Source organism: Mixophyes fleayi, chromosome 3 (assembly GCF_038048845.1).
Source record: "Mixophyes fleayi isolate aMixFle1 chromosome 3, aMixFle1.hap1, whole genome shotgun sequence".
Lineage (NCBI taxonomy): Eukaryota > Metazoa > Chordata > Amphibia > Anura > Limnodynastidae > Mixophyes > Mixophyes fleayi.
The window spans coordinates 186,095,745-186,122,587 of record NC_134404.1 but is presented as its reverse complement, the minus strand read 5'-3'; the positions used below and the strand labels follow the sequence as shown (position 1 = coordinate 186,122,587).

At 38.7% G+C, this 26,843-nt stretch overlaps 1 protein-coding gene across 2 annotated transcripts in view; it reads right to left on the bottom strand.

Annotated features, from left to right (window-relative positions):
• Positions 1 to 26,843, bottom strand: part of SOBP (sine oculis binding protein homolog) — a 177,807-nt gene that overhangs the window by 11,951 nt on the left and 139,013 nt on the right. For both annotated transcript variants that reach the window (XM_075202869.1, XM_075202870.1), the window contains one exon: positions 2,978 to 4,929. In XM_075202869.1, the coding sequence (XP_075058970.1) occupies positions 2,980 to 4,929 (1,950 nt within the window). In that variant the 3' untranslated portion in view covers positions 2,978 to 2,979. The remainder of the gene's footprint in view (positions 1 to 2,977; positions 4,930 to 26,843) is intronic.

The following is a 26,843-nucleotide window of genomic DNA, read 5'->3' as shown; positions in this document are numbered from 1 at the left end:
CGGCACTTTGGGACGACTTTAGATCATCGTGTCACTATACACACTCACGCGATATCTGACCAAACGGTAGGATGTCGGCTGATTTGTCCAATTATTGAACAAAAATCCTGTAGTGTGTACCCAGCTTAACCGACATATATTGGATTGTTTTTTATAACATACCGAAACTTCTACATAACTGTACATCAGGAAGACTATAGCAATCAGTCGCTGATTGTTCTAGACATTTTACAGAGATGACAGATATACAAACTTATCTAAAACCGGTCACAAGATGGCAGCACAGCATAATAAACATGCATGAACAAATTATCTTTTAATTTCATAAATATACTTACAAAAGGTAAAGTACACTCTTATTTTACATTTGTGACTTACATGGATTTGTCACTTTTAGAAATAATGTGTTGGTTTGTTCACACTCTCCTGTAAAATATATCATCTCATCATTATTCCTGCTGTGTTTTCACCAATGCCATTTTACCTACCAGGCAGACTTCTTCCACAATTCCCTTGGATATGGCACAGCTCAGCTCTGTTCTGTGCATTAAGTTGTATACATAGCTTCTTTGTGTTGTGTCCAATGGCAACACAATGAAACAAATCTTTATATATGATATAAAGGAAAAGTGTAAATAAAACAGCGAACCCTTTAAAAGAGCACACTACTCTTTTCTACAGTTGCACAGGGCCTTCTTTTCTAATCCATTTAATGAATTAAATAAATGCTTCTGGACTACATATACCCAGTGCCCAAGGATTTATTAGGAGAGTAATTATATATAAAGGCTTTGATGAATAACACAGAAGGAAGTGACAGTGCATTTAGCAAAAGTAATAGCGAACAATTCTTTTTTTTGGCTTATGTGTTGAGGCTTAGCAACCTATGTTAAAGTGAGCAATTTGTCAATCATATGTTCTTACCTAGTACAGTCTCCAGTACAGATGCCTTTGATATAACAGATATCTACAATTGATAGTCTACCCTTCTCATTTAATGCAGGAGAATCCAAACGAAACTGCCAGGTTTATGGTTCAACAGGAAAAATTACCATAAGCAGGAGCTTTACTGTAGGACAGCTAAATGAACAAACTAAGGGGTCTGCAGTAAAGAGTATTGACCCCCCTTCCCCCACGCAGCTGGCAAACATACAACTGTTTGAAACAATATATCCCGCAATAAGGCAAATTGATATCATTTAAATTTTCTGCTAATAATAAAATTGTAGCTGTAGTAATATTATTAATATAAAAAAAACAGGATAAAAAACAAAAAGAACTTGCTTGCCAACCGTCTCTAATTTTACGAGAAACTCTCAGCTTAGGCTCTGGTCATATTTTAAAGTTGGGGAATTGGAAAATTGAGAAGGGTCGTGGCCACGTGTTTTTTTGTATATTCAATGCAAGCACATCAATCTTGCATCCCAGTGTGCATGTGGTAAGTGCAGAGGATCTTTTTGCTTACACAGTGTAAGTCCCAGCTCAAATGCCCCCCATTTATAGTTCTTTATAATAATTAATGACAACTTGTGCCAGGTGAGTCCCTAGGGGTCTATTAGCTGCTATTGCTTGGGGAGGTCTTGCCTTTAAAAACTGTGTGCAGGTAAGCCTCAACCCAGATGAAAAGCATAACAATGATCATGTTACAGTTCAGAAGGAAATCATGGTTAAATTTAGTGTGGGACTGGCCACAAAGGGAGTAAATTGGACAGATTAACATATATTGCAATATGTGGAACTAACATTCTCTGATTTGAATACAGTAGTTAGAACAGCATTAATTGTGTATTTGTTGAGTGCAGCATCAATGTTTTTAGTTTATGCAAAGTGGACACACCCCACTGCAACCCAAAATAATAAATTCCTTAAGAGGTTCCTCATGGGATAGATTAAGAACAAATGTAAACATAATATGTGCGATTCTTAGTTTCAGGTGGTTGTTATATGTACCCTGCTGCAACAAAGACGTGTGTGCATACGATGTTGCTTTTATGCAAGAGCAAACGAAAACATGTTTCCATATATAACAAGTTTTGGAATGTCATGTCATGCACAAACTACCATTTTATAAATATAATATAGTGTAATACATGGGTAATCATGAATAGGTCAGGTTGGTAGTGTCCATTATATATAGACAGTCATCTACATGAACACAAGTTGTGTAGCTGCCTAATGGCTCATCCTGGAGTCTTGCATGACAGTGAAAGAAGGACATATTCTGTATATTTTGTACCCTGTACTTCAGGTAGAGGTCATGTGTTGGCCCTCCCATGGGACCCCTCTTAATTACCTCACAATAGCCACTGTAACAGAAGCAGAGTTAGAGACCTTTGTTTTCTCAAATGGTATATAGGGGTGAAGCTAGCATCACAATACAATCAGCTTTCAGTTTACACACCCAATTGACTACCCAATGGCTCCACTGCTTCTGCACATGCGGGGAGTAAAAAATGGCAGTGCCTGAAAAAAGGTACTAGTTCTTGGTCTTCTACTACATGTACAGAGTTTGCATTGGTTTTAAGTTTAAAAACAATTGTAATTGTTGTAGTGCTTTTTTTTCGTTCATTTGGCTATAATGAGTTCACCAAAACTTTATAATAAAATGTATAGATTGCTTACTTTGAGGAAATATACCTATGCAATAACAGATAAAATGTTAAATTAGTTAACAAAAATTGTATTACTCTGAAAATGTTAAAATTAAATGACCAGTAAGTTCAAATATTCACTATTGGTGTAGTATTGTTATTACTAAATGAAAGCACAAGAACGAAAAATGGTTATCTACTAATTGCACAATTTGTTTAAATGGCTAAAAATTTATTTTTTAAAATATCTAGCTGGAATCTAAAAAATTACTCAGCAGATGAAGAAATCATCCCGTCTTCAGTTTTTTTCCATCTATTTAATTACAGCCTATATCCAACAAATACTAAATTTATAATTGTATGGACAGAATGATATTTACACAAACCTTTATTTATTTTGATTTCTAATACGGAGGCACCTCCTTTTGAGTGGTGGCTCCAAATCCTCTGTCCCTGTGGTGAGAATCGGAGTTGAGATTACACATGGTGTTATTGCAGTCTTTTCTGCTGGTTTTGGCACAGGCTGGATAACACAGCCTGTTTTAGGCAACATCCTCAAAGCATAAGCATGGTCCTCATCTGCAGGGTTGTTAAGATTTGGATCTTGTTTGTCCCCAGCTGTCAAGGACTCTTCCACAAGACTCTTCTTGCTGGCTTCTATCTCTGAGTGGCAATTTGAAGCACAGTTGTTTTCTTTAACAGATTCCAACTCGCTTACTACTGGCTCCTTATCTAGCAATGTCTTTCTTTGCTCATGTGATTTCTCAGAGTTTTTAGATCCATCTGTGCTTTTTGTACCATTTACAATGACATTGCAAACTGCTGCACTGCTTTCGAGTCCGGGGGTGCTGGGAGCCCTAGAGTTTGGACCACAAAAATTAGAGTCATTGGGTGGGTATATTTTTGTTTCCACTGGGCTAGTACTGTCCATACAGTCATTACAGTTGGTTCTATCTGAATTACCAAAAGCCAAGTTTACAACACTGATAGGTTCAGATTCAAGTTTTAGATGAGGCTTAATAGCTTTATGAATTACGTTGTGGAGTCTAGACCTGTGTGCCACAGTTAAATCTATGACTCCATCCTGTGAGAACTGAAGTGTATTAGGGATGTTAAGTTTACTATTTACCGGGCTGGCTGTCCTCATTGTCAAATCCACTACTTCAGTTTTCATATGTTCCTGAACCACTGGAGCCTGGTGAGAAGAGTGCCCTGAACCACCAGGTAAAGAGTCAGAAGTCTTTAAAGACCTTTGTTTAGAATCCCTTGGGAGCAAAGAGTTATCCTTTTGCTTTGCTCCCACAGTCTCACTGGATGAGCTTGGAATGATGCTTTCACCATTACTGGAAAAGTCCTTTGGGGGTTTGGAATCCACAACATGGGGAATCGGTATGGGAATAGGTATTGGAACTGGTAAGGGAACAATAACAGGGTATGGCACTAAAAGGGTGGGTGGTGGCACTAAAGGGGCAAGAGATGGTAATCCAAAATTTAACATCTGTGGCATATGCATAGGACCATTTGGCATCATGCCCATGGGAGGGAAAGGAAGACTAGGTAAAGGACCTCCAGGTGTATGTGGTGGAAGCAGTCCTGGTGGATTGCCTGGCATTGTAGGTGTAGTTGGTGGGTGAATATGAGGTGATAACATTGGTCTGTGCATAGGACTAGATGTAGGACCCATAACTCTGGGTCCACCTGGTGGTGGGCCCATACCAGGAATAAGTGGATTGGACAAAGGACTGTTAGGATTTGAGCCATGGTGGCCTCGTAAAAAGGGTGGACGTATTTGTTGTATCATTTGATGTTCCATGAATATGGGCAGAGGAACTGGTCCTCTGTTTGTCATAATCATGGGAGGACTCCTTGGTGGCATGCCCATGGGAGGCACAATACTGGCAGGTGGTGGGACTGGAACTTGGGTAATATTTGAACTTTCATTCATGGGAATGGATTTGGGAACTGGCGTAGGAATTTTAGTAGCTGCACTGTTGGCAATATCAGACGGAGAGGCAGTAGTTGAGGCTGATGATCCAGGACCTTGCATATGGCCAGCTGCAGACACTGGGGATGGAACCATTCTACGAGCATCTGTCAACGGTATATTCCAGGAATCTGGAGTTAGCAGCTGTACCCCTGTGCCTTCTGCTTTATTGTCAACTGGAGGATGTAATGCGTTGCACAGTCCAGCAGGAAGGTTGGCTTGTGTTTCTTTGTAAAAAATGTCCATTTTGTATTGATTTAGACACTTTGCACTGCAGAACTGAAGCCTTCGTTCCCCATCCCCAAAGTCCAGATATTCTTTAGTATGTCGTATATGTTTACACCAATCACATACCTAAAATAAAAGGAGACATTTAACAAGTTAAGAACGCATGAGTATATAACGAGGACAGCAAAGCTATAGCTAATTCAATTACAAGAGTGAAAAAAGATTATATCTGTTGTTGGAAAACAGAACATAAACTGTGTACAGTGTTTTATATAAGCGCTCTTACCAAATGTGTCAGTTGATTTTTATTTTATGTCTTCATCCTACGTCTATTGATTCATATCAACAGGTTACCATGTGCTAATACAAACTTGCTTTGATATTCTTATATATTTCTAAGCTTCTATATGAAGGAGCTCTCATCTGAATGAAAGCAAAAAGTGTGTAGTAAAACAAACCATTTCATAAGTAGGGTTTACTTCTATTTTAAGAAAAATAAATTTATAGTAAAACACTTGGCTTGGAATTATTATTAAAAATAGCATCGGAATTACAAAAAATTTGCAAGACGTTACCAAACAGGAACTTTCGAATCACGTGTCCTTCAGACATGGGGGTATTGCTGATTTATTCAGCAAAATGAAGATCTTCATACCATGTAATATTTTAAAATACACTTTCAAATTTGACATACCAGTAAGAAAATACTTTTCTTGCCAAGCCCGAAAACCTGATACACTGGAGAACATATTATTATAACTCCTTCTTAAAGTCTAAAACTGGCATTCTGGAGCTCACAAATTAATAGATTAAGTAACTGGGGGAAAGAATAAAACATTTAAATGTTAAAATGCTTTAGACTACCATTAAAAAGTATGAGCATTATATATTTTTAAATGAACAGTTTAGACAGAAGCTGGGTGTCTCAAACACCTATATCTCTTCAATAACTTTACTGTTCTCAAAACTTAAAATCTATTATTGGGTGCGGATTGTTATGTACATTAAATCTGATGTCTTATTTTGCTATAGTGAGCCATTAGTCTGATCCACTGGGTCCCCAAAGCCTCCAGTGGTCTCATGTTGGTCTCCAGCACCCTAGTCTTGCTTGTCTGAGCTGTTTGGAAATGCAAATTATGCTTCCCTTCAAGGAGGACAGGGCCATCTTTTCCATTGGGCACGATGGGCATGTGCCCGGGGGCCCCACGGGCAAGGGGGCCCCATAGGCAGGGCTCTTAATTAGAATAAATAATCCTGCAAAAGAAAAAACCTGCAAAAAAAACCTTCACTGAGCAAGTACATCTATCTATCTCTATCTCTATACAACTATATCCATATATATATATATATATATATATATATATATATATATATATATATATATATAGGGGCCCTGGTGCACTGCTTTGCCTGGGAGCCCATAATGTTGTTAAGATGGCCCTGAAGGAGGGGCATTGAAAACTGCCTGTTTGAATCACGTAAGCAGAAGGAACTACTGTACAAGAGACTGGTGTAGGACCAATGAAGCTTTGGGGATCCCAACAGACTGGGTGAATGGCAAATTATAAATACATAAGTGTACATCACTGGATTTAATGGGACAGGAAAAAATTGGCAAACACATTGTTGGTGCCATTTCACAGATAGGTTGAGAATAACAGTTATTCCAGTAAGTTGTAGTATATAGAACGAGTGTTTTTAATTAGGTAAAATAGTTTTTGAGTGGAATTACTCTTTAACTTTTAGGTGAGGATCTCTGGAAAAGGAGTAGGAAACCTTATTCCGCAATATTTCTCCCAATGTGACCAGGGGACTTCGCAGTAGCACAGTGTACCTGGCTGAAAAGTATGTCCCATGGAAGATATCTGTGTTTAGGTATACTCCACTGCTGCCAACACTCCCATCTGGGGGGTTCCTACATCTTTTAAGGTAACACAATAAAACTGCCACTGATTTATCATTCAAGATTTCTTGAAACACTATTCAAATACCAATAGGCATTTTCTATTAGTAATCACCACCTAATTTTCAAACCATAATTTCACAATTCCCGTTCATTGCTTCTGAGAAATTATTGTGATTTCATTAACACATTAATTCCTCAACACCATCCGTTCTCACAGATGGCTAACACATGATCTACAATTCAAATTTGATTCTTGTTTGCACTAATGCTTTCCTTCGTATGGCATTTTGAACAAGAATTAATATGAGTTCTCTTGTCATTGCTATAAACAGATAAACAGATGTCAGCAGTTCTCCTGATGCCTTCATTTTTGGATTGGTTAGAAGAAATGTATCCTTCACCCATCCATGATGAAAATGTGTGTACTTTCAGTTCCAATTATTCATAAATTAATTCAATGCCAAATGTAAGTATTTGAATTTCAGGAAGAATAATATAAACTATGACTGTTCAATATAAAGTCTTGTTAAACCATGCTAATAAGATATATACAGCACGTCTAACACCAATGCAAATATATAAACTGTTTCAAGGGAAACTATGTTTTATGTGCTACCTAATCACAATTTATGACCTCTGCAAACACGTTTTGTTTTGAGGCAACCCAGTCGGCTATATCTTCATCTACACAAAGACCACAGTTTAGTGTCAGCTGGGGAGAAGCTATTGTTACACATGTCAACGGTAGTGAGTAACTCCATAAAGATGTGCGCGAAGGCTGTTGGGATAATTTTATATTTTGGTAGAATGATAATTATAGAAATATGATCTGACTGCGAGATGCCACTCCCATAGGTGTAAGTAGGGATTTTTACGCCTTGGACACAGTTTTTTATATACATCTTCCAATGCAAACTTTTAGGTTGATCCACCTTTTTGTCAAGCTTTTTCATTGTTTAGTTCTGCCACCTCCACCACCCAATAATTTTTCCCAAGCAGTATTGCACCCCATCTCCACTTTATCTTGCCAGCACCCTGGGCCCTTGCCTCTGCCGCCCACACCTATTTACACCTCTGGCTGCTTCCAAGCCTATTCATTATAAATCAAACATCTAACTTAATTTCTGAAACCACACAGTGTGGTACAAGAGCTTCTGCAACAAATCCTAAATATATAACTTAACAAGTTATTTTATTATTGGTTTGCCATAACTGATATTAGAAAGGACAATTATTTTAAACCAAGGTCAGTTATTTAGAATTATTTATATTTATTTCACCAAGTGCAGTACAACTGATATGTGTGTATATATATATATATATATATATATATATACACACACAAGTTAACCCGTGCATGATACTCATGCATTCTAGTCAAATCAAGCTACTTAAGGTCTTAAAAAGGTTCTTGTCATGCATTTGGGCCTAGCCCAGGCCTCCTCAGGGGTAGAGCGTTACTTCCCGACGCAAGCGGCCTTTTTAATGTGTGTTCATGAGGTAAAATTACCTCACGAAAATGAGTTTGACCCCTCCACTCGTAAATTTAGCCTTTACTACCCCTCCCACGGGGGGAAGGGGGGATGATGGAAGTTAACTGACTTGACTATTTTAATTTTTTTGTCAAATAATGTCAGTATACCAAATTTTAGGTCAATTGGATGAGCCCTTTCTGAGAAAATAGTTTTTTCCACACACACTAACGCACGCCTCTACACATGTGTGTTCATGAGGTAAAATTACCTCACGAAAATGAGTTTGAGCCCTACCAAATTTCAGCCCTTTTTGAATTTTTTTCCCACACACACTAAGAATTTAGTAGGTCAGTGTATAACTCCGCCCAGCAGGTGGCGCTGCAACTTGTTTTTTTTTTTCACACACACACAGACACCACTAAGCATTTATATATTAGATATACATATAAGCGACCATTATTGCGAAGGTGGCATCCCATCACACTACCACGCTTGAAGCACTGAGCTCTTCAGAACGACCTGTTTTGTATCACAAATATTTGCAAATGGAGTCTGCATGGCTATCTGCTTGATTGTATACACCCCTGGCAATGGATCTGATTGAAACACCTCAATTCAATAATTAACAGGTGTGGCCAAATGCTTTTGTCCATATTATATATATATATATATATATATATATATATATATAGATATATATATAGATATATATATTAGTGAAGCAATACAAATTGGGATAGACAGGGTCGGGTATGTAACCACGTCACAAGGGGTGTGTGGCCATATAATGATGGGGATGTAGAGGAGGGGGGGAGAAACAAATTCTACTTGAGCACAAGGCCGCTCCTTACTCCCCTCAATTGAAAAGACCTCATGCAGTGGACGAGACCTGCCACCCCACTTTCCCACTGCCAGACAAAGTTTTCATATGACTGTTTGCACACAATAAAGGTAATTTATGAAACAACAAAGTTTTCGAGAAAATGCCATTTTGTATGCGTCTGTTTTTGTGCAAATGTATCTAATGGGCAATCCAGAGCCAAGATGGATGGGTAGGTGCCAAATGTTTACTATCATGCGTAGAAAACAAAGATTTTCTATGGTCGCTTATTGCAGCAATAGAAAATCTTGCATCGTTGCAATTTACAAATTTCACTGGGGCAACTTTGCCAGCCAGTCCTTTAATTATTATTTAATTTATAAGATGTCACAGAAATTTGGCAGTGCCGTACTTCACTCTAGAATACTATACACAGACAGCAACAATACATAATACATTACAAAATACATTATTAAACTAAACATAATTATACAAAGACTATACATCTACTAGTTCACAGATTACACACACATAACTTGGTAATGCAGATCAAGTTATTACAGGACAGTGAGTAGGAGTGATGGTTATGTCTAACGTGAAGTAGGCCTGGGCTCAAGAACACCGGGTTAGGGAAGCAGGCCTAGAGATACAGAGGGTGATGCAATAGTAGAAGACGAACACAAGAAAAGAGGGTCCTGCTTACATCCTAAAGGGAAGGGGAGGACACAATTAGGGTGACACCAAGTAGGTGGTAGCAGAGGCAAACAAGTTTGAAGATGGACTGATAGGCTTGAATAAGTAATGAGTTTTAAGGGCAGGCATTGAAGCCTTGGAGAGTAGAAATTAATCTGGTAGGGTGTGGGAGATCATTCCACGGTAAGGAGCAGCCCAGATGAAGCCGTGAAAGTGGGAGTGGGAAGAGGTAACCAGTGTGATAGTAATGAAGCAGTCATTTGCTAAGTGGAGGGACAGGTGTGGATAGAGATGAGGTTGGTATTGTAGGGAGGAAGGCTGGTTGAGGGCTTTGAAGGTGAATGTGAGAAATTTAAATTTAATTCTGTAGGAAAGGCAGATGGGTTAGGGTGATGATTTTAGAAGGACAAGGACATCCGAGGTAGATGGGCTAGCAAGAGGGGGCAGCAATTGTGAGGCAGGTGTAGATAGTATCCCCAAAAGAAGAGAATAGGGGGCGCAAGGTGGATAGGGAGTGGGGAGAGTGTGGGACGAGAAGGGACTGATGATAGGTGATGTCATGATGTATGGACTCAATTATGGAAGTGATGTGGGCAACAAAGTCAACAGCAGGGAGAGAGGAGGGTAGGAGGAAGCGAAGGGAATAGAAGGTTGTATAGAGGCGATGACGGTTGGAGAATTTGGAGGAAATGAGAGCCTTGAAGTGGGTCTGTTTAGAGAGTTATAGGACAGAACTGAAAGAGGATAGAATGGACATGAAGTGAGGGAAATCAGCAGCATAACTGCCTCCTGAGCCATTCCACTGTATGGGAGCATTTTTAAATATAACTGGTAAGTTTGGACTGCCTTGGTTGAAGCGGGGCCATAGAATGTGGATAGTAACAGCCAGGACAACAGAGTCAGGGGCAGTGGTAAGGGTGACATTGCAGAGTGAGATAGCTTGATCAGGGCAAGTAAGGGTGGTGATGTGGATATAGGCGAGAGCAGGGAAGAAGAGAAAGTGGTAGGATCAATGATGTCCAGGTTGTGCCTGGTGAGAGTAGCTTTAGGGGAGGGGAGTTGCATGGGACAGGGAGATGCTAAAAGAAAGCAGATGGTGGTCAGAGAGAGGTAAAGGTGAATTATTAAAGATAGTTCAGAGATGGGAAATGGCAAGATCAAGGGAGTGGCCACTGCTGTGGGAGAAAGAGTAGGTCCAATGGGTGAGACTGAAGAAGGAGTAAAAGTAGAGAGGTTTGGAGGGACTGTGTTACACAGATTGTCAATATGACTGCTCAAGGAATTGAGAGATGGGACCAGGGGGGCGGTAAATAATTGCCAAATGGAGGTAGGTCAGGTAGGAAAGGTGGATGGAGTGGACCTCTAAGAAGCAGTGGGAAGGTTCAGGGGGAATAACCCAGAAAGTGCAGTGGAGAGAAAGAAGGATTCCAACGCTATGTGTGGGAGAAGGACAAGCCCCTTGCAGAGAGAGCCATAGGAGAGGTGGGGTCCTCAGTGAATAGACAAGTTTCAGTGATGGGAAGTGGTTTGAAGTAGCTAGGGATAAAGAGATCATGGATGCAGGACAGTTTGTTGCATACTGACCTGACATTTCAGAATTCCAGAGAGCACACAATAGAGGGAGGAAGGGAGGAAGGGAAGAGGAGAGATGTGAATGAGATTTTTGGGATTGCAAGGGTGAGCAGCATTTTGAGTGAGGAAGGGGGGGTGACAGGGAGAGAGGGCCTACAGGGGGCAGGTGAAGGAGAGGAGCGGAAATGAGGCCAGGAGAGAAGTGGGGATGGAGCTGATCTGTGGAGCAGGAGAGGGAGATGCAGAAGAGGGAAAAGATTTTGGGATGGTGGGAGGAGGAGCGAATAGGAAGAAACAGAGGGTAGCAGAGAGAACAGCGAGGGGAGACTATAGAAGTAGGGTTGCGGGTGGTATAGAAGGAGAGAGGGGGGGATGAGGGAGGGGGCAACGAGCCAGAGCAAGGTCATAAATGACCCAATCACACAAGCATAGTGGAAATTTGCTTCCAGTTCCACTTTCCACAAAAAAATGATCAAAAAAGTAAATAAAATTGTTAAAAAATATAGAAAATATATTTTAAAAGTAATACTTATGCTGTAATTCTTATTAGAAAAAATGCTTTATTTAAGTAAATAAAACATTTTTCTATTAAATAACCTTGCTGAGATAGCAATAGGAGTATTGAGGTGGTACATCTACTTCTGCGAATCTTGTTAAATAAGCTTCCCTATGCTTTGCATAAGGGTCTCCCGTTAACAGATAAATCCTATATCTGACAAAAACACCCCTTTTTGCCAGAGATATTAGTTTTCTCCGTATAATAAATAGAGCCCTAAAAAACAATAATCATAAGCAAAAAAAAATATATGCTTTCACCATTAGCTTATTATTTTTTAAGTATCCTTTGTTTTTGTATGCATATTATAATCTATGTACAACCAGTTATTATATTTCAATGTCACTTAACCTGTGAGAGATCTGTAACTCTGACATACATATGCATATTATTGAATGTGTCGAAGTCTTGTAATTTATTATATGTGACTTATATTGTATTGTTTTACTATTTTGAAAATCAATAAAATATTGGTTATAAAAATAGGATTGTTTCGAATGATTTCTTATGGGCTTATTATCACCATTGCGCACTAAAATGTTAATCCTGCGCTTAAAATTTTAGAATGCCTTAATGTTTACTGGCAGAACAATAGACTGGTAAAAGTGCAACAGATCAAAAGGGCATGCAAAACACATCTAACACAAACATTAGTCTCCATTTTTCCAGCGCATATGTGTGAACGAGCCCTGGAAAAGGAGAATCCTGAAACAACATATGGCAAATACTACTAAACAATGCAACTTCATAGCACATATTTTCTAGGCTGATGCCTACAATATGTTTTATCTGAGTTTAACTGTTTATATTGTGCAGTTTAAAAGAAAATAACATTATTTGACTATTTAGTTTTTCTGTTTTTGGGGCCTATTTATGAAGCGGAAACTGCTTTATCCTCATGGTTTAGGCATTTTAAAGTAAAATGTTCATTTACTAAAAGCCTAACGCAGGAGATATCATATGCATTAGACAAATTAACGCATTCAACCGCAGTCCCCATAATATTGACTGCGGACTGGGCAATTATAGCAAGCCTAAGCTTTTCGGGGCTTGACTCCGATGGCTTTAGCCATTGAATCCTATTGGGAGAGCTTCACAGGAGAGGAATCTTCGGATCCCTCTCCACCAGCGCTGCTGTTCTCCCCTGTGTTGTTTTCCACAAATAGCAATTGCATATGCGCTACCCTAGGTCGCGCATGCTCAGTAAAGACGCTGGGTCAGAGCCCGGAGTCTTCAGTAGAAAAGAGTCATCGCTGGGATAGCCTCCTATCAGATGCGCTGTCCTGACATGACTTTATCAGTAAATTTCCCTGTAGGGTAAATCTGTCATTGTTGTAATAACAGATGATACTTTACAAGAAGAAAAAAGCCGGTACCTAAATAGGCCACTTTGTGCTATAATTACAATTTAGATAACAAACAACAAAATAAAGTTTGTGATACCTTATCCTCCTATTAAGAGGACCCTCTTCCCTCTTTAACTGGTGGATGCATGGTGGATAGTGTATCCACAGGCTAGCGAGTTTAGTGTAATTTCTCCTGTGCAAAATCCATACATTTGAACTTACCATCTAACTTCACATTGTGCCCTGTCATGGTGTATTGCATATAATTCAGTGCTTTTATCATATTATGACTGAGAGTTTATTTCTCTGAGACTTCCTTAACCAACTTGTTACTGATGGGATTGGAATGCCATCCTGCTTCAGCATTCTGTTCGATCAAGCAGATTATTAAAGGCTGATCATGGATACAACAATGCTGTTTCTCCGATCCAATGGGATGCACTGAAATTTCTGATTTACTACTACCCCTGACTCAAAATACAGAAGGCTGTCATTTCTTTACACACTAGATATCATTTAGAAATAGCACACGGACAAAGTCCTCCAATATCATATTTACTACAACCAGAAACAAATTAACACATTTGCTGGATCAGGATTCTCAGAGACAGAGGCCAAACGAGAAATTATTTTTTTTTCTTCAAAGAAGCACTAATTATAGTAGCAATTAACTCATTAGGCCTGATTCATTAAGAAAAGTAAAGCAAAAATAAGGAGTAACTTTGCACCTTGGCAAAACCAGGTTGCGTTAGAGAGGGAGGTAAACTTAAAATGTGATGGCAGATTTATAGTTGGGGTAGGGCATGTCCTAAATCAACTTTAAATTTCAATGTAAAAATAAAGCTTTCAAGTATTTGTGTGCTACCTGAAAAAGCAGCCAGTATTTAACTTAATAAATAAAACAAAATAATAAACTAATTTGCACCTCTCGCATTGTAATATGGTTTGTCTAGGAGATTTATTCCTTTTTTTTGCCTTACTTTCCTTAATGATTCAGGCCCATTGCCTTTCCCAAGCCCAGTATCATGCCAGAAGGAACCCACCTAAATAATATAACCTTAAAAATATACATTATGGTAAAATAATGTATAAAAGCAGGGCTGGCGAAATACGGTAAGTGCGGCAGAAGGGTTCTGCACTTACTAGGGCGTCCTTAGTCCATCGCTGGTGTCTTTCCCCCCTTAGCCACCAAGTCCGAAGAGCATGGATTGTAATAGGGCCTTAGGTACAGGCTTCCCATGAGCATGTGCAAACTCCAACAGGGGGCGCTGAAAATGCCAGCTCCGACCCTGTATAATAAGTACTTACTTTGCACAGACAGTTTTTCAATTTTCCCAGTGGGGAAATGTAAAAGAAAATGCTGCTGATAATTGATTTTGCTGCTTAATGCTGCTACCATTGTGCTTGTAGCACAGTAACAGAGAAGAGACTGCAAAGGCTCTAATGTTAATAATAGTGACCAGAGGGGAAGCTGGTAAGCGATGAAGTCAGTGCTAGTGTTATTGACTAGCTCTGACATTTACAGACTTCATTCTTTTTTGTACTGCTCAGAACTGTGTGCGCATGAGGTGCAGATCAGTATATAAACATGTCTCCAAACTGAATACAATACAAAGAATCCAGAGTAGAAGGACCCCAAAAAATAGAAAAGGGACCAATGTGGTGTGTAATGTTCAAAAATAATGTGAACAAATAATTTGCATATAGGGAACTTATCTATCATAGATTTTCCAATAACATGTAGAAAATAGTTTGCTTAGTTCCTATTTACAGGGTGACTCAACCAGAAACTGTGGGCCTGATTCAAGTCGGAACATAAATTTGATGTAATTTCCGTGTTTAAAAAGAGTATGCCAAAGAGTTCTCCTCATATAATAATCCAAAGATATGTTATAATTTAAATTGGGGTTGAAATGCCCTCTGTATAAACAGTGTGTACTTTCCAAATTTGTAGGCACACATACAGCTGAAGTATTTTTTTAGGAGAATTTCCACTATGTTTACTACATACCTATTTATTTGTATGTGACTGCACATAACTTTTATGTGATTATAAATTAAAACAACAATTGGTAAGAAACCAACTAAAAAAAAAAACAAGACCAAATTTTACTATAATTTTTTTTCAATAAAATGCATACATTTAATAATACTTTTTATTCATCTATGATTTTTAAAATAACTAAATAAGCAAATCTTCAATATGTACAGTTTTTCTGTGCTAGGTATTAGGATGCAAAGCATGAAAGGTAGTAAACAAAGACAACCCCTTGTGGGTCTACACTATCATCTGGCATTTACACCTGCTCTGTAGCAGGTGCAAGGGATATAGCTGAAAACATCCATACCACGCCAAACACAGGATTAGTGAATATGCCCTTACTGTACATGTCCTACATTAGCCCTCCATGGTTAACGACAGGTCTATCTGAGGTTCACTCTACTGCTGGCCGCCTTAAAAAGATATGGAGGAAGGTTTACATTGCCTCCTTCAAATCAAAGTTCTTTGCTGACCTACGTCGCAGTCCTTTCTCTTTCAAAGTTGGTAACAGGGTGTGGCTTTCTACAGAAAACGCCAGACTTCGGCAGCCCTGCAGGTAATTCGGACCCAGGTTTATTGGACCTTTTATCATCTCGAAGCAAGTCAATCCTGTAGCTTTAGACTGAAGCTTTCTAGGTCCTTGAAAATACACAATACCTTCACTGCTCTCTTTTAAAACCTGCCTTCACCTCAAGCAAGTTTAAATCGCGTTGATCACAGAGACCTCGGCCTGTTAAGGTTGATGGATGTCAAGAATGTGTGGTGGAGAAAATTCTTGACTCTAAGAGGGTCCAAGGGCAGGTCCATTTCCTGATGCATTGGAAGGCTACGGCCCGGAGGAACGTTCCTCGGTTTCTCTACACGCAGACAAACTCATTGAGGAATTCTTCAAGCAATTTTCTAGGAAAGCGGGATGTAGGAGTTCCTCCACCTCTTCTCAAGGGGAAGGGGGTACTGTAACGGGCTGCCGTGCTGCTCACGACGGCCCGCCTGTGTCTTCCAGGCTGTTTGAGCGTCTGGTTTGAGCGTCCCAGCTGTTGCCTGGAGAACTGTGCTGTCAAACAGACTAGTGCAGGGTTCAGCCCTGCTTCAGGATTGGCCAGTGGAACTATTTAAAGCAGGAAGGGCTTGGCTTTCCTGCCAGTTATAGCTCATGTGTCCACAGTGGCTGACCTGATCCAGAGTTCCTTGTTATATTCTTTGCCTATATTCTGACTGATTCCCTGTTGTGACCTTTGGCTAAGTTTTTGGACCTCACTTATTTTCTGATTGCCCTGACCTCTGCTTGAAATTCGGACTACCCTTGCTTGCTGCCAGCCCTGATCTTTGGCCCGCTTCAGACTATTCTATTCACTTTACTACTTAGATTTTAAGACCTGGGGCATCCGAGTACCTGCGAGCAAATCAAGCCCTATGGGAAAGGCGGTTGCTATAGGTGAAGACCTCTACCGCCTGTTCTAGGAGGTAATTTTTGGGGCACTATTAATTCATTTTCTTCTACCACAACTGTTGTATCTATAAAAATAGGAGTTCTACTGTAAGATACATTGCAATAAAATGTAATTAAGCGATTTTGGTACTATCCCAGAAAAATACACCATCATTACTATATTATTTCTATAGCATTTAGTTCACACTAGGATCCATTAAATACTGTAATTTCCCAAAAAGAAAATGTAACATTTGGAGTAGATGAGAATCTGCTACCCATGGCAGTACCAGATAATTGTTCATATTTCAACAATTGGTATCATCTTGTTCTATGTGCATTATTTACAAAATTAATTTGTCTGATTCTGCGCTAGTAGAGTCCAAACTATGATTAACAACTTTACATATATTTTACAGATCAAAGATTTGCGGGTTACTGTCTAAGGGGCTGTTTGATGCTGATATTTTATAGATCGAAGGTAAATTAACTAAATTTTTAATTCACTCAGTCCATTACTGAGGGGTTCACTGCTTATGTTTGTAGCAGTAGAAGGCTGTGGATGAACAGTGTACCCACAAAAATTCCAATTTGTGTACTTATTTTTATCACACATCTTAGAAGCAAGTCGCTACTGTATGTCAAAGCCCATTAATTATATTATGTACCTGAAATAACGGATGTGTTTAGATTTTACTTATTATAAAAATAATGCTGTCTGTTCTATTCTATGTAGAGAACAGACACTATTTGCACCACTTCAGAAGACAGAGATTGTGTGATAGGTTTGCCAGTCTCCTAAGCAACCGAGATGTTCTGTACAGTATGATTGGTGGATGCATACTCAGGGTATGATCACTGATATTATCATAACTCATCATTTGAGTTTCTTGTCTTGTCACATCAGCACCAAGTTATATAGTGCCTTAGAGTTGTGGGGATAGCTACAGCTTTATGCAATGGAGGAGACGGAAGTACCTAATTACACTTCAATTTTTAACAAAGCTGCAGTGGAAAGCCAGTGCAAGACTTAGCAATGTATTTTTCAGTTATACTTCATCTAACAAAATTTCATTTTTGGAGTATAGTTGTCTTTTAAGTGTTCCACTTTAGGCATTGGAAATATACTATGCTTATCGTTTGTTGTATTGCACAATAGAAAACAAAACTGTGAGTCCTAAACATCAAAAGCAATTCTATCCATTATACACTATCAATCAATCATTCTTTTCTTGTTAGCGTGCGGTTGCATCTGTAGTAATCTCTCTCCAATCTAGTCTATCTGATATTCATGACATTCTTTAACCTCTCCAATCCTGCTGCTATTTTGTGACTTGGGGGTATATTTACTAAAATGCGGGTTTGAAAATGTGGAGGTGTTGCCTATAGCAACCAATCAGATTCTAGCTGTCATTTTGTAGAATGCACTAACTAAATGATAACTAGAATCTGATTGGTTGCTATAGGCAACATCTCCACTTTTTCAAACCCGCAGTTTAGTAAATATACCCCTTGGTCTAACATATACTACTTTAGTATCTAAAAAAAACTTGTGTCCAAAAAACTGAAAGACAAGTGGAAGTTTAGTCCTAGGTGAGAGATGAAGGGTATAGAGAATATTAAGCATGCAGAGAATTACACTATAACACATGTGTGTTATAACACATTCAATCATCTAATCATAAATTGATCATTAAATTCAGCTATTTATTTCACTGTATCAAAGACAGACAATGATAAAAAAAATGTTATATTATCCTCATTGTGGTTCCTGCTATTTATTTTTCAATGGCATTATGCCCGTCTACTACTTAAAAGCTGAATGGTTTTGAGCTCATTCAACTTCTTTCCTGTGAAACATTGTACGCCAGTAAACCACATAAAAGACATGGCATCAGCAGAAATATTAGTTTCTTTTCATAGGGAAAAACGAAGCCAGGTCTTGTGAATCTGATAACTTTGTCAGTAAGTGTTTTATTTGGTTATTACTTAATGGCATTCCTACCCAACAGAAAAAAAAGATTTACATATAAATTACTTTGAACAATTGTTCTTTTTATTTCAAGCAGATGTTCCTGAGTCGTTTGCATTTCATCTGAAGAGGAACTAAACTTAAAGAGTAAAACTTATTTTCAAACTTAATCTAACAGACATTCATACATAAGATAGTAATACGTAGCTTATTACTGACACACATCAGTTCTACAATGTTGGTATTTACTGGCTAGGAATTACCATGATGATGTCTCTCAAAACACTGTGCTATATAAATCAAGAGCAAAGGAAACACTATGATAATATAAATAGCCTGTTCTGTTTGCTAAAGTAGTGGGTAGTTGGGTTATCAAGGTGGAGGTGGCAGCAGCACTTACAGAATAAGACCATCTGGCCCATCCAAAAACTATTTTATTTTGGACTTTTGATCTGTTTATTTCTTGAAGAAAGAAGCAATAAAGCAGATGGGATAGAAGAAACAAAGAAAAGAAGAATCCAAGAAATGTAAAAGAATAGTTTCATCTAAAAGTTAGTTTTAGGTCAACTAGTTATGAACATATACACAGCCTCACTTACTTTGGGTGTGGGGATCCTTCAATACTGCGGATCCCCCTGAAGGCTCTAATAGTGTAGAGCTGCACTCCTCTCCCACTACCGCTTAACTGATCCCAATACCCTGCAGTTATAGTTTATGCTTCATGAGAGTGGGATATTCCCAATGGTGGGGCAGTGACATCCATTCAACCTGCTTGAATGAAACCCGCCTTAGTAGGAAAAGGGGGAGCAGCATTGGACTGTTGAAGCCTATGTGAGGATCTGCTGGATAGGACAATCTTCACACCTAAAATCTTTTGTGATAGGCTAGAGAACTCCACCAAAAATGACATATCAAGTTTTAGGTGGAGTTATCATTGATTTAGAATGCTTATATTACTTTTTGTGGGGAGATTTTACTACTGATAAAAGAAACTTTCATTTGTTAGGTAGAGTTAAAACAACGAAAGCTGCCCAAAGTCACAATCATGCTTCTAAAATTCAGCCTCTGAGATTCTTAATCCAGTACGGTATACTGACATAAAATCACAACAATAGAAAAAAAATTCTATTCTTCTTTCTGCTACGAAGTAAATTAAACACATACTCAGTGGTAAATATTTATGCCAGCAGCTATTTTATGCATATTTTTAGTTTTGATGACATTTAATTTATTGTCATGCTGTATAACAATGGTCAATTTAAATAAGTGTCCACTTAAAAAAAACAAACATTATGTTGCACGATATCAGCAATATAAAAATAGCATTAATGTTATTATACTTTACCAGAATAACATAAATACCTCTACAAGTCAAGGAATTATATATATTAAAAAAATCAATGTTTTTGTTCCGTTGAAAAACTGACACAGATATAATTGCATTAATGACCAAAAATGTGTTGGGGGCAAGTTCTGGTTTTAGCTGAAGTTGAGTTTTTGCCTTGGGCATAGCTTACAGTTAAGACCACTCCAACAGGGACAGGCTGCATATTCTCTTCAGGCTTGTTGAAAGTATAGAAAGCGACAACTCTGAAAGGTGTTTGTAGGTGAATAGACATTGTTGGGTGGGGGCATTTCATTGCAAATTCATTTTTAAAGAAATTTATTAGAATTATTATATATTATATGACTTAAAGCTGTTAACTACTTAGCTGATTGGTGGTTTTCAGCCCAATTACTGCATGTTTTACAATTGAAATTACAATTAGCTTTTCTTAGTTTATTGTATGTGTGTAAAAAATACAGTAGGCTAATATTCACTATTGTATGCAGGGGCAAGCTGGGCTGAGGGGCAGGGGGGCATCTGCCCCCTGGGCTGGTCCCATAGTGGGCTACCTTGGGCTGGGTCACTGGGCCCCCTGAATTTTTTTTCTTTAAAATGTTTCTAACAGGCTGCTGAGTTGAGTCTTGATCCCTGGCTAAAATTTGCCAGCCCTCCCCTGATTGTATGCTAAACAGTAAGTTTTTATTGCTATGCATTTGTCAAATGTCAGACTAGCGGACCTAACGCCCGGGGTCCGGCGCATTCACTGCCCACGCTCCCTGAATATCTTGCTGGGTCCGTGGCACAGCAGCTCTCTGACACCACTAGTCTGCTTTCCAAGACTGCGCATGTGCAGACCAAGCACCTTCTCCTCCCATTCATTGGGAGACTAATTATTCATCAGGATATTTAAGGCACCTGTTCCACAGGTAAGGTGCCTGTTCTTTGAGTCAGATCTCTTTTGCATTCAGACGTGGCTCTGTTTACTTTACTGTTCCAGTGGTCACTCATTCTGCCGCCCTCCTGCGCTCCTAATTTCTAGCAGCCTTCAGACCATCAGGCCTTCTTCAGTCTTTATTGGATCATCACCTTCTCTCAGCCTCTGGGTTCTCTCTACTGGTCTCCTCTGGCACTCACTCAGAGGGCCGCGACCTGCGGGGCAGAGGCCGCAAACTCCACACCTCCTAGCGGGGGTCCCTGCCGAAAACCATCTGCCTCATTAGACTCTGCACCTCTGGGTTGAGTAGAACCAAGCCAGACAGGCTACAAGGATCTGATCATCATAGTGACTGTGACAGCGTTATTATTTTACAGAGTAATATCTGGGATGTCACAGGAGTATCAATAGGGTAAAGTGCTTATAACAGCAACTATTAAGGTAGGTTATCATAATAAAATCAGAAGGTAGACTCTCTTTTACCAGGTAATCAATCCACTATCTCTACCATTTATCTGCAGCCCTGAGAAATACATCCTTTGTCCCTATTGTTGTGTTTATTGTTCTGTACTGTCTTACCCTGTATAGTCTACTGTTTGTACCATGTACGGCGCTGCGGAAACCTTGTGGCGCCTTACAAATAAACGATAATAATAATAATAATAATAATAATAATAATAATATCTGTCATGTGTTGTAGGCACACAGTCATACATGGGCAAAGCCCCACTAATACAGCAAAAAGCCTTGGCCACATGATTCCCCTGAAAGAACTGCCAACATGACATGAGTAACATTGTGCCACATTCTGCAAATAGTGTTTTTTCAATGGTCAATATTTTTTAAATATTTTAGTCTATTTGTAATTATTATTATTATTATTATTATTATTATTGATATTCCTCTGCACATGTGTGAACCAGCCTAGCCAGTTCATGCATGTGTATATCCCCTCAGACTGCCCCGGTGTTTCGGCAAGTTAACCCTTACTCCTGCGGGCCAATTTTATTGGGCATGCCCAAATCCATTGGCCACACTCTCTTTTGTTCTAAAACCAGGACTGTCAAGACTATACTAGTTCACACCAATCTCACAATTGATAGGCCTGTGATACAAACTTGAGCCAAGGGGTTAAAAAGTGGATATGTCTGAAATAGGTTCAATAGTCAATGAAACAAGGGCATATGTGAATCTACACATCAAATATTTTTTCTTTTAACTATGCAAATTCATAAATATGACTATCTTTTGGTTATTAGTCACTTTTATTACCTCTTCCCTATTCCCAATGCCCACTCTCTTGGTGTCATCTCCACCCTCAGCGTCTCTCTTCACCTCCAGTCCCTCCCACAGTCAGTCCTCTTGCCTCCTCCTCTGTAACATTGCCAAAATACGCCCCTTCCTCACTTGCCAAAACTCTGGTCCTCTCGCTCTTTATCTCCCATCTTGATTACTGTAAACTCCTCCTCAGTGGTCTTCCCTTTACCTGAATTTCTGCTCTACGATCTATTCTGAATGCTGTGGTGTAATTGCTCAAGCATTACTCATTACTTGGGATTTGTAGCACATGCCTTCTATTATGCCTAATTGTACTTGTTATTATATTTATGTGTACTCATGTATTTGTTATGTTGCATTTATGTATCGCTATGCCGATTGTCCGACGCTGTGGAATCTGTGGCGCCTTATAAATAAACAATGATGATTACTGTGTTAGTTCCCAATTTTAAAATTCTGTGAGGCATGTTGGTGCTAGATAAATAAATGTTAACAATAATCATGATCTAAGTAAAAACTGCCATATAGGTTCATCTGCCCAAAAGAACTGAAAAAAGCGTTCTTAGTTGTTAAATTATTATAAAAAAGGAGACAATTTTTTGATATTTAGTAATACAAAATATATCAGGCGCTATGAACCATATATGTAAACAGTGTTAATATCTGAACTTCAGCTCTCAGTCACAGGAATCTGCAACCTATATAACAACCAAATGGAAAGAGGAGAAAATAGAGAGCGTTGTTTCCAGATAATAAATTATTAGAATCAACCTATAAAAGAAAAACCCCTATATATACTATAAGTAAGTAAACAACTCTAATAGTTTGCACAGGTTTTTTTTTAATAGGTTGATTATAATAATAAATGTATTATCTGGAAAGAGCACTCTCTGTTTCCTCCTATCTCCATTTTTTGGACATTGCCAAGCAATAAACAGTGTATAAAACATACCAGTCAATACATAATGTAATGTTGATTTGAATATTGTGCTAAATGCATGCACTGCTACTGACAACTTCATGAGAATGTGCTTTACATCCAACTACGGTATGTCACAGAACCTAAAATGTGTCACATTTCTCAATATATAGCTCTAAACATGCTACTGAAAACTAAACTATGTGAATAGTGTTATTTTACACAAAGGTAGAGTAAAATGATTATGGACCTGACTACATAGCTGCAAATGTTCCATATCACAACTCTATTTATTACCATTAATGTAATGCATTTCCTAATTTTAATTGCTTACAAAAAGAGTGTAGTATATAATTTGCTGGAAGCAGATCACTGCACTGCAGGTGTGTTATACAGTATTTCTAAAATCATGAGCGCACTGAGACAGGCACGCTGCATTTATTCAATACATTCTCCAATATCTAAATAGAAAAAGACAGACAGATGCCAGTCCATTGCTTTTGCGCTCATTAAATGGAAATTGTCCCATTCTACTACGTTAAGTGCTCTTTCTGAAGGTTAATTAGACATGTTTACAAATTAATTAAAGAAAGAAAGGAATGGCGCCTATTCTGTGAAAATGTACACATATTTAAAAGAATCTTCGCAAGTGAGTAGCTGCAGTGTTCTCTACAACCGTGAGCGTTCCGAACTTTTATTACTGTAAGGCTCATCATAGCACAGACCACTACAGGAATTTCACAAGCAATAAATGCCTATAAATGAAATAAACAAATAAGCAATTGAAGTCTGAATGGTGTGTAGAATTATTGTGTCTGCTTTTCGCTCTAAAATTAATTTAAATTAAAAATATATTAATCAAAATGTTATGAGATAAATGCCATGTCCCTCAAAAAACAATGATTTTTTTCTTTGCTTAGGATGACCATAGAAACAAGGCAAACAGAAAAGAATAAAAAATGGACTGGAAATAAGTAGAAAAGAAGAGAGAGGGAAGTGAATTGTAAGTAAGGGATGAGGTGAGGCATGAGCAGTAAGGAATGTATAGAGGATAAGGAGGGGTAATAAGTGAGATAGCTGAGAAGCGCTAGACGAAACATAATATAGGGAAATGGTGATGAGGGTATAAAACAGTAATAAGAGGGAGAGTTAAAATGAGTTAAATTACACAGAAGAAAGGACAGGAGTAACATTTGAGGGAAGGAAAAAGGTAAAGCAGCAAGTTAGTCTGTCAGTCAGTAAAGCAGCAAGTTAGTCTGTCGGTCAGTAAAGCAGCAAGTTAGTCTGTCGGTCAGTAAAGCAGCAAGTTAGTCTGTCGGTCAGTCAAACAGTAAGTTAGTCTGTCGGTCAGTAAAGCAGCAAGTTAGTCTGTCAGTCAGTAAAGCAGCAAGTTAGTCTGTCAGTCAGTCAAGCAGCAAGTTAGTCTGTCGGTCAGTAAAGCAGCAAGTTAGTCTGTCGGTCAGTCAAGCAGCAAGTTAGTCTGTCGGTCAGTAAAGCAGCAAGTGAGTCTGTCGGTCAGTAAAGCAGCAAGTTAATCTGTCGGTCAGTAAAGCAGCAAGTTAGTCTGTCGGTCAGTAAAGCAGCAAGTTAGTATGTCGGTCAGTAAAGCAGCAAGTAAGTCGATCGGTCAGTCAAGCAGCAAGTTAGCCTGTCGGTCAGTAAAGCAGCAAGTTAGTCTGTCAGTCAGTAAAGCAGCAAGTTAGTCTATCAGTCAGTCAAGCAGCATGTTCGTCTACAAGTGCTATACCTGTTATTACCAACTTCCTAGAGCCTGAAACTAACACCTGCATCATGTATCCCCACCAAAAACTACAATTGTTATACTGCTACTATACCTTATCACATGTTCCCCACAACTCTTAAGATTTTATGCTTGTTTGGACAGAGCCATATTTATCTTCTGTTTCATGTCATTGTACGTCCATTTGTTTCTGTGATGATCCCCCTAACGGCTGCATAATATTTGGCTGCTTTTAATCAAAAGATACTCTCTACTCTAAGTAGATGTATCTGCAAAGCAGAAATGCACCTAGGTGTGGAGAGATGGAGATATCTCCAAGTGTACAGTGCAAAATTCTTAACATCTAACTTTGTTACTATATAGTGATTGGCGAACCAAGCTGACAGACACTCAATGAATTATAAGGCAGGTAAGGGGAGCAATACTGTAGAGGGTTTTGTCAGATAGAAGATATAGACACAAAGTACAGGTAGAGCTGAATGATGTGCCAAGATATTTAAATGACAACCATTTTTTGTCATATATTAATTTCAAAATGATGAGGGTGAACATGCACTTTAATGTTAAGCTGTACTTGCCATGTTCAGTAGATGTGTTATAAATATATTGGCATGAACACACCAGGGTCAGATTATGATTTGTGGGGGACCTATGGCAAGTAACTTCATCATCATCATCATCATTTATTTATATAGCGCCAGCAAATTCCGTAGGGCTTTAACTTGTGAGCACCCCCCCTCCCTTAGTGGACCGCTGGGAACTGCACAGTGAAACAAGCTCCTTCAATGCTTCTGTGCTGCTGTAGCGCGGCATCGCTAATAGCCAATGCCTCTCATGTAGACTGTGTAGACCTAAAGAAAGCTGTAAGAGGAAAGCTTCTTACAGGTCAGAGCAGTCACCAACAATTGTGGCTGGTTAATGTTGCAGTTTTGTGGCAGAAGAAGGGCAATCAATTAATGGAGCTCCTGTAGTTTTCTGGCTCTTGAACACATTATACCAGTGTATACTTGATTTTAACGCTTAAGAACCAATACATTTGCAGATTAGCTCTACCTGCACAATTTACCACTAATAAATTGACACTAACTTACTCTTAGCTTTAGAGAGAACATCAGGGTGACCTTCTAGCAAACCAGCAAAGCGTCATGTATTTATAAATGTAGCTTCAAACAATTCTATGTACAATAATAAGCCCTTATTTCTCCATTTACTGACAGCTCAACACAAACTCACCTTTTATCAGTTGATCAGGGTACACATTCTTCTGGTATTTTGAAAGCAAATGGTGGTGATTTTACTAAAGGCCAACAAGAAGCCATACAGAAATTGCCTGGCATCTAGCTCAAACAAGTTGTTAATGGCAAGTTAAGCCAGGACTTTGGGGTCAATAGGAAGATCGAGTATATTTGTCAGTTCCAAAACACCTACTGTGAGATAACAGGACAATACCAGTTGTTTCCTAAAGCAGGTTTATTCAGTGAGTGACAAGGTAAAATAATGATAAAACTTTTATCCAATGTGGATGTCTGGCACCCATTTTCATAAGTACAAGAACTAGCACTACTGGGAGTTTCACAGCCTCCTGTCGTGGATCCCCTCTCTCCATCCCAGCAGCTCCCTCAGAGCATGTACATTTTGAGAGGTAAAGAGGTCATTCACCCAGCAATAAACAAACAGAAAAATACCCAGCTGAACCCTGAAGCTAAGAAAGCACTTTGTATCCTCCCGATTTGAAATCTCGCCTGACAGGCCATTAGCACAAACTCTCTGAATTGTACCAGAAAGAGCCCCTGTGGAATTAAATGATCTCTGCAGGAAAACAGAAGCAAGTATACTACAGTCCTAGTTATATTTTATAACCTTACTTTATACTCCACTGTTGAAGTCAAAACAAATATACACGTACCGATATTAGAACCAGATCATGCTTTATCATTAGTGAATCCCATCACAATTTCTACAAAACAAATACTCTGCTGCAAAATGCAAACTGCTTATTTAAAACCCTCCCAGACTATATGAAACACTGAT